We start from the raw sequence: 12,270 nt of genomic DNA, 5'->3' as shown, positions 1-12,270 counted from the left end.
CACTCTTCTCTGAATACTGGAAACTAGATAGTTTCCTTTCTGAGAGACAATTAAATCTTCAAACTTTCACTTAGTTGAAGATAGCATCAAGTAATCATGGAGTATGAAAGAAGTCTAAAGAAAGAACCTAAGAGAGACCAAAATTTTTCTGTGTGAGAAAGGAAACCAACTCACAGGGCTGGGGGTTTGGGACTGCAAGTGACTGCAGCCTAAAAGGAAGAAGGGAAATGAGAAGATGCAACTAATCAGAATATTTTCAGTGAAACACTGAGGGCTATGCATTGTCAACCCTACTTCTAGTTCTCCCATACACTTTTTTTCTTTTGGCTGCGCCTCAAGGCTTGCAGGATGTTAGGTCCCCAACTAGGGATTGAACCTCCCCCGCTACCCCCCAGGCAGTGAAAGTGCGGAGTCCTAACCACTGGACCCCCAGGGAATTCCTTCCCATACACTCTTCAGAAATAGCCGTATTACTTACTGATATAAAATAAGCTTATAGGGAATCACTAATAATAGGTGTTAAGTCCTACTTAAAGGCATGAATAACAGGAAAACACAGGTGCCCAAAAGAACATATGGGTTATTAAGTAGGGAGACCAACTGTCTAACTGGGTTTGCCCAGGACTGTCCTGTTTTAAAACTAAAACCTCTCAACCCAGCGAAACCAGGATGGTTGCCACTGTAATTACACATATTAGGGTATAAATACATGGTCCCACCTGGAGGATATGAAATAGTCAATATAAATTCCTTCTATTATTAAAATTTTTTTAAATATTTAAAACCATCATGAGGAAAAAAGCAAACATATCTATAACTGAGCCATACAGGAATGACTAATTTTAATATTTAAATTATGTTTTGTTCTATTTTCACGTGTTAAATTATAATAGAAATATCAAATTAAATACAAAGGGAAATATCCAGAATGAGATGAATAGAATTGGCCATCACTGTCCTTTTTATTTCATTAAATCAGCCTGAAAAATTGAACGCTCTCACTTCGCCCAAAAGAACTTCGAACCTTTCCAGAAGGAACTCTTCCTTTCCCTTCCTCTCCATCTCCCCTTTCATTCAAAGCAGGTGGAATACTCAAGGTAGAAGTTTGTGTTTCCCTCTAATGAGACCCTCACTGCTCTGTGGGAGCTGGAGGGTTCCTTGTGCTCAGCTGGGAAAACGGGAAGGAGGCTCCGTGTTGTGCCCACAGCACCACCTGGTGCCAGGTCGGGGTCCTCCTAGACTGCTGCTCTGGAGTTTTGTGCTGGTCTTGCTTCCAGCCCCCTGACTGGTTGCCCTAGCTAGTTTAATATAGGGTAGTGGTTCTCAACTGTTCTTCTGCATCATCAGTCATGGAACTTTAAAAACTGATGTCTAGAACATATCCGAAGAGCCTGAGGTGGAACCCAGGTATCAATAAAAATGTCCCAGGAGATTCTGATGCACAACAAACATTGAGAGCCACTGAGTCATAATTAAAGGTGATGAGAATATATTTGTTTCACTTTATTTTGTTTTAGACAAACATATTACTGGACATCATAAAATATAGGCAGCTCAAGATGCCTGTCCCTACAAGGCAACTCTTCTGGGGCAAAAACATTTATTGGGACATTGTGAGAGACATGGGATTTCAGGGTGATAAAGGAGAAATGTAGGACTCTCTCTTCCCTGTGAGTGGCGTGGCACTTCCTGGTATAGCCCAGGGATCACTTCTAAGGCCAGTTCTGCTTTAGGAGTTAAGGACAAATACTCTCTCCCTCAGCATGCTTTGTTGGGGTTTATATATTCCTCTTTTCTTTCTCTTAGAATTATAAGATCACCACACAATTTTAATGCCAAAGTAAATTAATATAAATATCCTGTAATGTAGATAAAACTGAACGGATTACGAAACATTGCATGTTTCCCATAAGCATCCTGCTTCCCATAAGCAGTCATTAAAGATAATCTTGATGGAGGTATGTAACAGCATGAAGTATGCTTATAAGACTATGTTGAAATGAAAAAACTTAAACATGGTACAAAATCATGAAAAATCATGAAGAGAAACAAGACTAGGACACTCAAAGACTGACATACTCAAAAATACTACCAGTACATGTGTTTAAGTGGTAAGACTCTGGAGACTGATTTTCATTTTCCTTTTCTATATTTTTAAAATTTCAATGAGTATATATTATTTGATTATGAAAATATTATTTTACATAGAGAGGACAATAGTGATTAAATCATAGCTAATTTCTGAAGAGCGAAAGGTTTACGCATAAAACAGGATGAAGAGGAAACCACAATGGGAACAAAGAAAAAATCTTAAAATTGATATGAACTCTAATATGAATTAATATTTCATGGCAATCCCTTGATTCCAACAATCGTTTCACCCTATAGGACTGGCAACCTACCAATTTTATCACTTTTTCCCTGCCTCTCACCTGTCTCCCCTACAAATCTCTCTTCCTCTATTCACAGTTTAAATGACAAGAACGGTCATTACAACTGCCTTCTTGCCTGCCCCCTTAACTCTCCAAATATTCTACAAGTTTCTTCCACTAACTAGTGGAACCATACCTTGGGACCATACCATACTCCACCTACTAATCATAATGCAGAAAGCTGCTTGTAGCTGAAGAAAAGCATACGAACTAATCCCAGGTGGTTAGTTCTTAATGTTGCCAGGCAATCTTACTTAATGCCCCTGGCACATACACGCCCCTCTCCTTTCTTGCTGAATCTCCAACATCCTTCTCGGTTTTCATTTTTAGCTGATAATGTTGCTTCGTATTTTACTGAGGATAAAAAAAAAGCAATCAGAGAGAACATCCACCTGTTCCTACCAACACATCTTTTGAACTTCCTGTATTTGGACCCCTGTACTTGGGTTTCTTTCCTGTTACTGTGGATGAGCTGTGGGTGGTGCCAGCCAAATCTCCCCCGCTCCGCAGGTATGCAGGTCCCATTCCTACTCACCTACTCAGAGAAATGCATCAAAAACTCTCTTCCATCTTTCCTGCATCACAAGTGTATTCCCCTCTATTGCATGTTTCCCATAAGCATAAAAACATGCTGATACTTTGGACACCTCAAAAAAAAAAAGCCAGCCAAACCTGTCTTGACCTTCCTTCACCCTCTAGATTCCACCACATTTTCCCCCTTCCCTTTACAGCAAAAACGGACACACAAAAAAATACCTTGTCTCCTTATCCACAATTATTTTTTCCTAACTCTCATGCCTTCCCATCATTTTCACCCATTCCCCACTCCACCAGAAATGCTCTTGTCAAGGTCACCTATGACCTCCCATTGCCAAATTCATGGTAAATTCTCATTCCTTGTCTTAGTTGATTCATCAACATCGTGCAATGTAGCTTATCACTCTCCCCTCCTTGAAACAGTCAGATCATTTCACTCAGGTCATATCATTCATCTGTTCAAAACCTTGCAATGGCTTCCTTTCTCAACCAAGTAAAAGCCAAAGTCATATGACCTATATGGCCCTAGTCCAAAACACCTGACCTCATAACCTGTCTGAGTTCATCTTCTATACCCTCTCCTTCCTCACGTGAGTCCACCCACACTGGCCTTACTTGTTGCTCTTCAAACACACGAGGTACATTCCTTCCTAACGGCCTTTATGCTTGTTGTTTTCTCTACCTAAAACGCTCTTCCCCCCAGATAACTGTGGCGGCTTCCTCAGCATCTTTAGATATTTACTAAAATATCACCTCATAAATAATGCCTTCCCTGGTCTCCCTACTTAAAATTAGTAATTCAACACACATTCCTTGTTGCCTGTGTCTACCTTCTTTTTCTCCATACCGCCTATAACCTCTAATATGCAATATATACGACTAATTTATTTTGTTATGTCCTATTTTCCCTACACTAGAATATAAGCACCATAGAATGAAGATTTATTTCTTTGCCTATTTTGTTCACTGTTGTTTCCTTAGAATCTAGATCAGTTTCTAGTACATAGTAGATATTCAGTAAAATATGCAGTGAAATGAAATGGATGAATGAATTTCTACTTGAGAGCTGAGAAAGTAAAGAGCTGGATTAACAGACCAAAAGTTATTTGCAACAAATCAGTGGAAGTCTGTGAGGGTTTTCTAGGTGGTTTGCAAATCTGGCATATAGGTAGCTTACATGAATAGTTTTCTTGAAAGAAATGCCCACCGCAGTGTGAAAGCTGTGGGAAGACTAACCAAGAAATGGCATAAATTCCACTATCTATTAGTTCTAGGCCAAGGTGAGAGAGGCTGCCTACTAACATGAGATGGGGGAAAGAGACAGAGACAAATACTCAGACACACACACAAACACAAACAGAGATAGAAATAGAGAAAGAGAGAGAGAGAGAGAAAGAGAGATCCAGGAAAGTATATGAGACTCCAGTTTCTAAACTTCTACCTTCTAATCTGTTACTATCTATGCTACATGTGAGGATTAAAGTGCCTCATTGTAAATGAGTAGACCAGACAATCACAAATATTTTCAGTCTCCTAAATTATCTTCAGATTTGTACATTTGACAGCTAGTAAACATCTGGATTCTTTTTAGTCTTTACACCCATCCTAAGACCTCATTCTGTGAAGATCTGAATAGCTATTCTTGACCTAGCCTGGTTATCAATTTCAAGCATTCCTTCTCCAAGCTCACAAAAATAGTCACATGAATGATATTCTAAGTAAGCCCCAAGTGGCTTTAATAAATAAACTGTTAGCTTGACTGAGGCCAGTCTTTTGTATTCCAAAGTAACTTAATTCTAAAAGAAGAACATCTGTGATATGGAATAACTATAAATACGTGGTACTCTAAAGATAGAAAGATAATTATCCAATTTGACATTTGATAACCACAGTACCAGGCTTAAGGTGGTAAAAAATAAATCAGGACTATTTTATAGTCCTGATTTGTTCAAATATATGTATACCATATCATTTTTGTCTTCTGAACATCAAAGATAATTACATTCATGCCAAATTAAATGTTTAATTGTAAACAGTTTTCCACTTAGCTTTCTTTATTCAAAACATTTTGATTCTACTACTTTAATTATTATTTAATATTTGTATAATATTTAAGGCCATAGATTAACTAATAAATTGTTACTGGATCTTGACATTATACAAAAATTTTTTTCTTAATACAAATTTTTCAGAACTGACAAATGAACATAAGAATCAAGGCATAACAAATAAACATTCCTCATTGTTGATTCTTTTTTTCAAAAAGGAATTGGCAGTGCCTTTTTCCATTCCCACAGCCTGCACAGATAATTCTAAACATGAAAAATCTGGAGCAGTTCACAGCTTCAAAACAGCAACAAAGCCAAAATCTGTAGTTTTTATCAAACTAAGAAAAATGGAAATATTTTCAATGCAAGCATTTTTCTAATAATAACCCACTCTTTCATTTTTGAGAGGCTGCCTGTGAACTGTTAGTGATAGAACAATCAGTGGACCTATTCCTGTGACTTCTACTGTTGCAAAATTCAATTTGACACTGACAAAAATGAGTATTACTCCCAATAATGTTTGCTTTCTGTTTTGTGAAAAGACAGTATTTCCTTGCAAAATACAACTGGTACTGTGACACAAAGCCCATAAACAAGGGAGGGTATTAAAAACTTGGAAAACAAAGCACCAATATTTTATGAATGGTTTGCTCACCGCACCAGCTGCACTGATCTGAACATTCTCCCTTAGTAGATATTTTATCCATATCTGCAAATGACTAGCAGTAACACAGCTCCTCCTGTATCACTCAGGGTCCAGTAAGGAAAATAGAAACTATATGAGGTCTTTCAAGCAGAGGGGAGTACAAGTCGGAAAGAGCAAAAACGCGGAATGTGAACTAATCTAAATATTGACACCTGCAGGAAGAAGCTACTATCCCCAGGGCCAAGGAAACAAAAGGGAGGATGAGGTGGTGGAAGCCAGGTGTCCACTTGCTAATGCACTTGTGTGGTGCCTCAAGAGATCTTGGAAACATCAAGCAGGGACCCCTGTGTCAGTACTTGGACCACAAATAAGGTGCTGGAGAGAGGTGGGTGGCTGGAAATGTAACTGGGCCCTGTGTAAGTGGTGCTGGAACTGCTGAGGAGGTACCACTCAGCTGAAGCCAAGGTTACCAAGGGTCTCTGTTGCATGTCCTGGTGCTGGTATAGCCAAGGAGTGAGCCAAAGGCGAGCATTGCAATCAAGGAAGAATTCTGTACTATGGTACTGAAACGGCCAGAGGATGCTTGGAGTTCATAGCTTTTTGTTGCTGCAGATGGAGGCCTAAAAGCTGAAAACAGGAAGTGAGTCACTTTCCCCCTCTTTCATTTCTCAGTTTCTTGCCGGGACCTATCATTGGCAAGACCTAACTGGAATCTTGCTGGCAATAAAAACCTGGAAAGGCAATCTGTGGGGTATCAGAAACCTACAATACATAGAAGAGCAGAGAAGGACAGAAACGGAGGCCTATATTCTATCCTATATTCTACGCCAATTTTTCTGTAGTATTTATTTAACATGACTATACCTAAATTTGCTAATGACAATCTGGCATTTATTTTTATCATCTTACTAAAGGAATAAAATAAATAAATAAGAAAGAAAGAAATGGAAGACAGGATATAATATATATAAAACATGTAATATATAACTGTAAACTAGTGACCTTATTTAAGCCAGCTATTGAAATAATTCTGAGTTTTCAACTTTATTAAAGGCACATTTAATAGACTTAGCAAATTACTAAATATCTCTTTCCTGACTGTCATAAAGCCATGTTAATGATCTACTTAAACCTTCATAATTCTGTTGACATTCCAATATATGATGTTATTAAGCAGGTAATTTATACAAGAACACAATCAATAAAAATTTATTACCCTGTGGTAGATTAAAGATGATCTCCAATTCAATTATTTGCTATCCTCTCACTGAGATTCCACTTGAATCCAGACAGGGCTTAGTGATTTGCTTGACTAATAGAGTGTGGGAAAAGCAATGTTGTGAGATTTCCAAGATCATAAAAAGTCTTGGAGGCTCTGTCCAATTCTCTTTGAAAACTTGCTCTGGGTGAAACCAGCTGCCATGTCAGAGGTCTGACTGCCCTGAGGCCATCATGTCGGAGAGATTACATATAGGTGCTCTGGTCAACAGTCCCAGCTGAGCCCCAACTTCTACTCATATCTGCAAAGTATCAGACGAGAATATGAAGCCATCGTGAACCCTCCAGACCAGCCCACCTGCAAGCCTAGAGCCACAACCTATACTATGAAGGGTAGAAGACTGCCCAGCCAATCCTACCTAAATGTCTCAGCTACCAAATTGTAAAATATAACAAAACGCATGTTTTGAGCCACTAAGTTTTGGGGTAGTTTGTTATACAGCAAGAGATGATGAAACACGGTCTTTCTAATAAGCAAAACGATGTACACTAAAGCAAATTATCCATGTTAAATGTAGCCAGGTTATTAAGGTACTAAAGTAATTAAATTACAAAACACAGTACTCATGAAGTTTCAGGGATGAAGTATTTTACATATGACTGATGAAATTGAAATTATTACAGTATTTGAGGGAACCACTTTGATAATGTTAAGCTGTTACAAGTTGAGCTTACGGCCCCTCACTGTGATGAGTCCCTTCACGGCACTGGGAGGGACCCTAACAACTTATGTTTGTAATTCTGTATTCTTTTTCTCAAAGATCCCCTTTCCCCAAGTTATATAGATTTCAGGCCCCATAAAATAGAGTCTGTCTTTGGGGAAGACACATCAATAATCCTTCTAATAGTCCTTCTAAGTAATTTGTATTTTCCCCAAGAAAATAATTCAAAAGGAAGATGGACAGCTATGTTTATAAAACTCTCTTTCACAGCATTATATATAATAGAAAAATAAACTGAAAATAACCCAAATGTTCTTTAACAGATGAATAATTGAATACATTATAAGCTATCAACTTAGAGCACGATGTCCTCTTTTAAAAAAATAGTTGCAGAGTCTCTAACAACACAAGAAATTGTTTCTAGTATAAGTGAAAAAGCTGATCTTGAAAGTTTATATGAATTACAGTTGCAAGTATTAAAAATGTATATATTACAGATAAAAACTGGAAAGAAATTTGGAGAAGTGAAAAACCAGTTATGTTGAGGTAATGGTCATAAGATGCAACTTTGTCTTCAATTTCTTTTTTTAAAAATATTTATTTATTAAAAAAAATTTACTTATTTATTTATTTGACTGCGCCAGGTCTTAGCTGCAGCACGCGGGATCTTTTTTAGTCGCTGCACGGGGAATCTTTTTTAGTTGTGGCATGCAGGAACTAGTTCCCTGACCAGGGATCGAACCCGGGCCCCCTGCATTAGAAGCACAGAGTCTTAGCCACCGGACCACCAGGGAAGTCCATATCTTCAATTTCTTTTTTTGCCATTTATCTTCTAAGTTGCATCCCATCACAGTCATTGGTAAGTGATGCAAGCTCTCTCAGAAATCAGCTTCTGAGGTTTTATGAGATATCTTGTAAAATATGCAGCTAAACTAAGGGAATTACTGTAATGCCCAAAGCTAGGGAAAGCAGGCCAGGTTGTGGAGGGTCACTTCTCACTTCTTTGCAAAATGTGATGTGGAAAAATAAACATGTCATTAAGAAGGTAAACTCAGACTCTTGGGGAAGTTTGACTTCTTTCTATTCCCTTTTCCCCGCATGAACGGCAAAGTAAAACCATCAGGAGACAGAAATCAAAAAGCCAACACTGTTCTCCATCCCTGTATCTGCCATCTTTACACAAAGAGGGATGCGCCTGCACACAAAATATATATAGAAACACATACACACACACACCCCTTCAAGTAGATATATTTAAAGAAAACATTGGCTATTGTAATAATTTTTTGGACATTGTGGAGTGGTAGAACAGAAAGAGCAAGATCTGGAGGCCAGGTCTGGGTTTGTGACCAGTTGGTGCTATGACCTGCAGTGACTCCTTGCTTGCTGAGAGCCTCATGTCTCCGTCTGCAAAATGAGGGGATCCTCATGATGTGATCATCAAGATCTCATCTCCTGTCACCATCATCTGACTCTGTTCACAAATGAAATGGGATCCATTTTAAAACCAGGGAACTTGTGAAGCCATGCTGCTCTGAGGGGTTCTATCTCTTTTTTATAACATAATTTTAGATCATAGAATTTTAGACGATACAATTTTAGGTGATGGAAAGAAATAAAAAGGAAGCCAGGTTCTGACACACAGCTCAGTGGTGACAGAGGCAAGGAACCCAGCTTTTCTTCTCTTCTCCAAACTTAGAAAACAGCACAGTCAAGTGATGGCCCCCTTCCAAGTTCTTTCTTTTCAGTTTTCATTAGAGATAAACACAAGGAGAAACATTTTAATCTGGCCCCGTTGCAGAGGTATAAAGAGCCTCTTAAGTAGTCCTCACTCCTTTTACTATACCCTTAGAAGCTCACACCTGAGTTACTCAGGTGCTGGCTGAAAGCCAGCTCAACCTGTGTGGTCCTGTGGCTGAGGTCCAGCAGACAACTATGAAAGCAAGATCATGTCAGGAACTTTATTTCCACACAAAACATCATTTTGCTGTATTCACAAACAATAAGGAAAGTCTGCCTTTTGGATATGGTCTCACAATGTGAATTTAAAATGGCCTACCATGTAGTTTCCATCAAAAGCCATGCCAATCCTGGAAGAGGGTATATGAACTATTCACAGCACACAATTCTTCTAGGCTTATCCCTAGATCAATTCCAATCAGAAGGCAGCTTTAAAAGTAAAGCATATTATTCCAGCCTGTTATCAAAATAGTCTTTACAGAGTGATGGCTTAGCACTACTTCCTTGGTTTTTACTCCTGGTAAAGATGAGGTGTGACCATATATGAAATTTCTCTATATTTTTGTGAAACTGTAATCAGGGAACTTGCCCAGTATGTTTCATATAAGGCCATGTGTGACAAACTATTCTCAGATTTGGGGGGTAGGAAACGTTTCTTCCTTCAAATTTTAATCTTTTCTCTTAAAGACTACTATCCCCTCATGCTTTGGGTTTTACCTTGGCTACTAGGGAAAGTTAGACTGGGTTTTTGTGCATTTAAAATAGCTTCCCATATCCCTGGTTTTTGTTTGTTTGTTTGTTTAATATAATTAATCTCTTCACCCAACCCACTATACCTTGTCATTATTATATGAGGCTTAGCTTTTATTGTTAATGGTTTTCAATTTTATTATATATGTATTTTTTGTGATTAGGTTGGGGAAAGGTAGTATATAAATATATAACAATGTGTGTTGGTATATGTATATGTGTGCTGTATATAATATATATTAAAAGTAATTGTCATAGAAAACACATCTTTAGAAATGAAGGACCTTAGCAATAATTTAATTGAATGGTTTCAAACATAATTCTCTCATGCACGGAGGACCAATTTCTTCAAATGAAATAGTGTGCAAAACTTAAAGAAATATAGTTGGAAAGTAAATAATAAAAGCAAAGTTCATCTGGTTGAAACGTAAGGGGAGAATAGCCCACCACCCTCACTTGCTAGCCACCACTTTCAGTGCAGTGGGGGGCTCTGGAGTCACTCCACAGAACTTACAGTTTCCCGTGGTACATATTTGAAAACTCTCAATCAAATTCAATTGTCTCCTTTTATAAATATGGAAGGCTTTGAAAATATGAGGCTTTGAAATCGTGATTTATCTAAAAACACTTACCAAGGTGGTGATCAGGTCAACATCAGTTCTCAGGTTAGGTTCCCTGATTGCCAGATGTTTATTTTTGTTACAACAGAAAGGTCAATCCCAATATGCGCTTAACATTAAAATTGTGTTATTTGAAAAGGATTGAGCAGTTTTGAATTTTGTTAAAAATTAAAGAGAGTCTAAGATTTTCTTAAACTCAACAAGGCAGCAAACATTATTTTCTTTCTTTTTTCCTCCTCCTAGGCCCACCCAGGGGGGGATAGGCCTCTCTTCTTTTTAGGTTTGCTTTCAACTGGTTCTGTGCCTTGCCTGTTCCCTATGCGAAACTAACAGATTTAAATTTTTTGACCCTCTGAGTAAAAATCATATGGCTCTGCATTTTTTCTGTATTAAATAAGCATAGCTAAGATAAAGATTCTGTGGAATCTTAGTGACAACTTATTTTTCTTTCTTGGACATTTTAAAATGTTGACCTGATTCTGATTTTTTCACATAATACATATCAAATTCTTTTGTCTGTTAGTAAAATCTGTCCATGTCCTTGTGTAACCACTATCAATAAACTGAAGACTCAATAAACTTGGGAGCATGGTTTATTTTACAAATGCCTCCAGACAAAAACTAAGAAAATAGAATGTAACTGCATGATGTACAAAGATTTTGGACAAACTTTAAATAAATCATGTAAAGTTTTGAAAAGCCATATTTGAGCTACAAAGTTCAAAGTCATTATTCTTCACACTCAACTTCAGATGGAACAGAAAAGTTTGAATCAAATTTTGATCATCTAATAGTAGACTTAACATTATGGCTTTTAGGAGTAATGCTTCCAAAGCTATCATTTATTGTTTGTTTTCATTTTTATTCCTTACAGTATACAGGCTTACTTTGTTCACTAGAATATATGGGTGAGTTCATTTATAGAAATATTTATTTAATAAAAACCATTTCAACATAAACAATTTCAAGGATCATAGGAAGAAAATACCACTCTCTAGTGGTGAAACCCTGAAACACCAAAGTCAGGAGGGCAGACTGCCTTCCAGTTACTGCACTGACTCATCCAGGTAGAGAAGGAAATAATAGGAAGTTCTGAAGTCTGGGTATTAGCAAAGAAACCTCAAGAAGACTACATGCATCTAGATGTCCTGGAGAGCACAGGATACCTGGGGCATGGAGGAAAGTGGTGGAAAGAGAAGCAAGCCATTGCCAAAAAGATATAGATCAAAGCAATGCCTGATCTCCTTTTATGAGTGATGGGAAAAACCTGGCACTAATTAAACTAGTGCCTGGGTAAAGTCTCAGGGACTTTTCTGAACCAGAATTAAGCACTGGATCCAAAGGCAGCATGGGAGATCAACAGGGATAAAGAGCCAAGTGTATCCTGCTAGTTCAGGGTATAAACAATGAACAAAGCTGGGCAGCCAAGGAATCAGTTTAATGGATGTTGGTCTCCTATTGGGCCAGAGGGGATGAAAGGGAATCAACTGGCCAAGGTAAACATTTAAGGCTTAACCAGACAAGTGAACATTTGTCCAGGCTCCACCCTTTGATTAT

General features: G+C 37.9%; 1 protein-coding gene across 1 annotated transcript in view; it reads right to left on the bottom strand.

The window, feature by feature from the left end:
- The window catches only part of MACC1 (MET transcriptional regulator MACC1), a 288,870-nt gene that overhangs the window by 261,130 nt on the left and 15,470 nt on the right, over positions 1-12,270 (bottom strand). The window contains 1 exon segment of the mRNA XM_082398712.1: positions 12,243-12,270. Within this exon segment, the coding sequence (XP_082254838.1) occupies positions 12,243-12,270 (28 nt within the window).

Source organism: Balaenoptera borealis, assembly GCF_965194805.1.
Source record: "Balaenoptera borealis genome assembly, chromosome: 7".
Classification (NCBI taxonomy): domain Eukaryota; kingdom Metazoa; phylum Chordata; class Mammalia; order Artiodactyla; family Balaenopteridae; genus Balaenoptera; species Balaenoptera borealis.
Note: the sequence above shows the minus strand (reverse complement) of the source record. Positions and strands in the feature narration are given on the sequence as shown.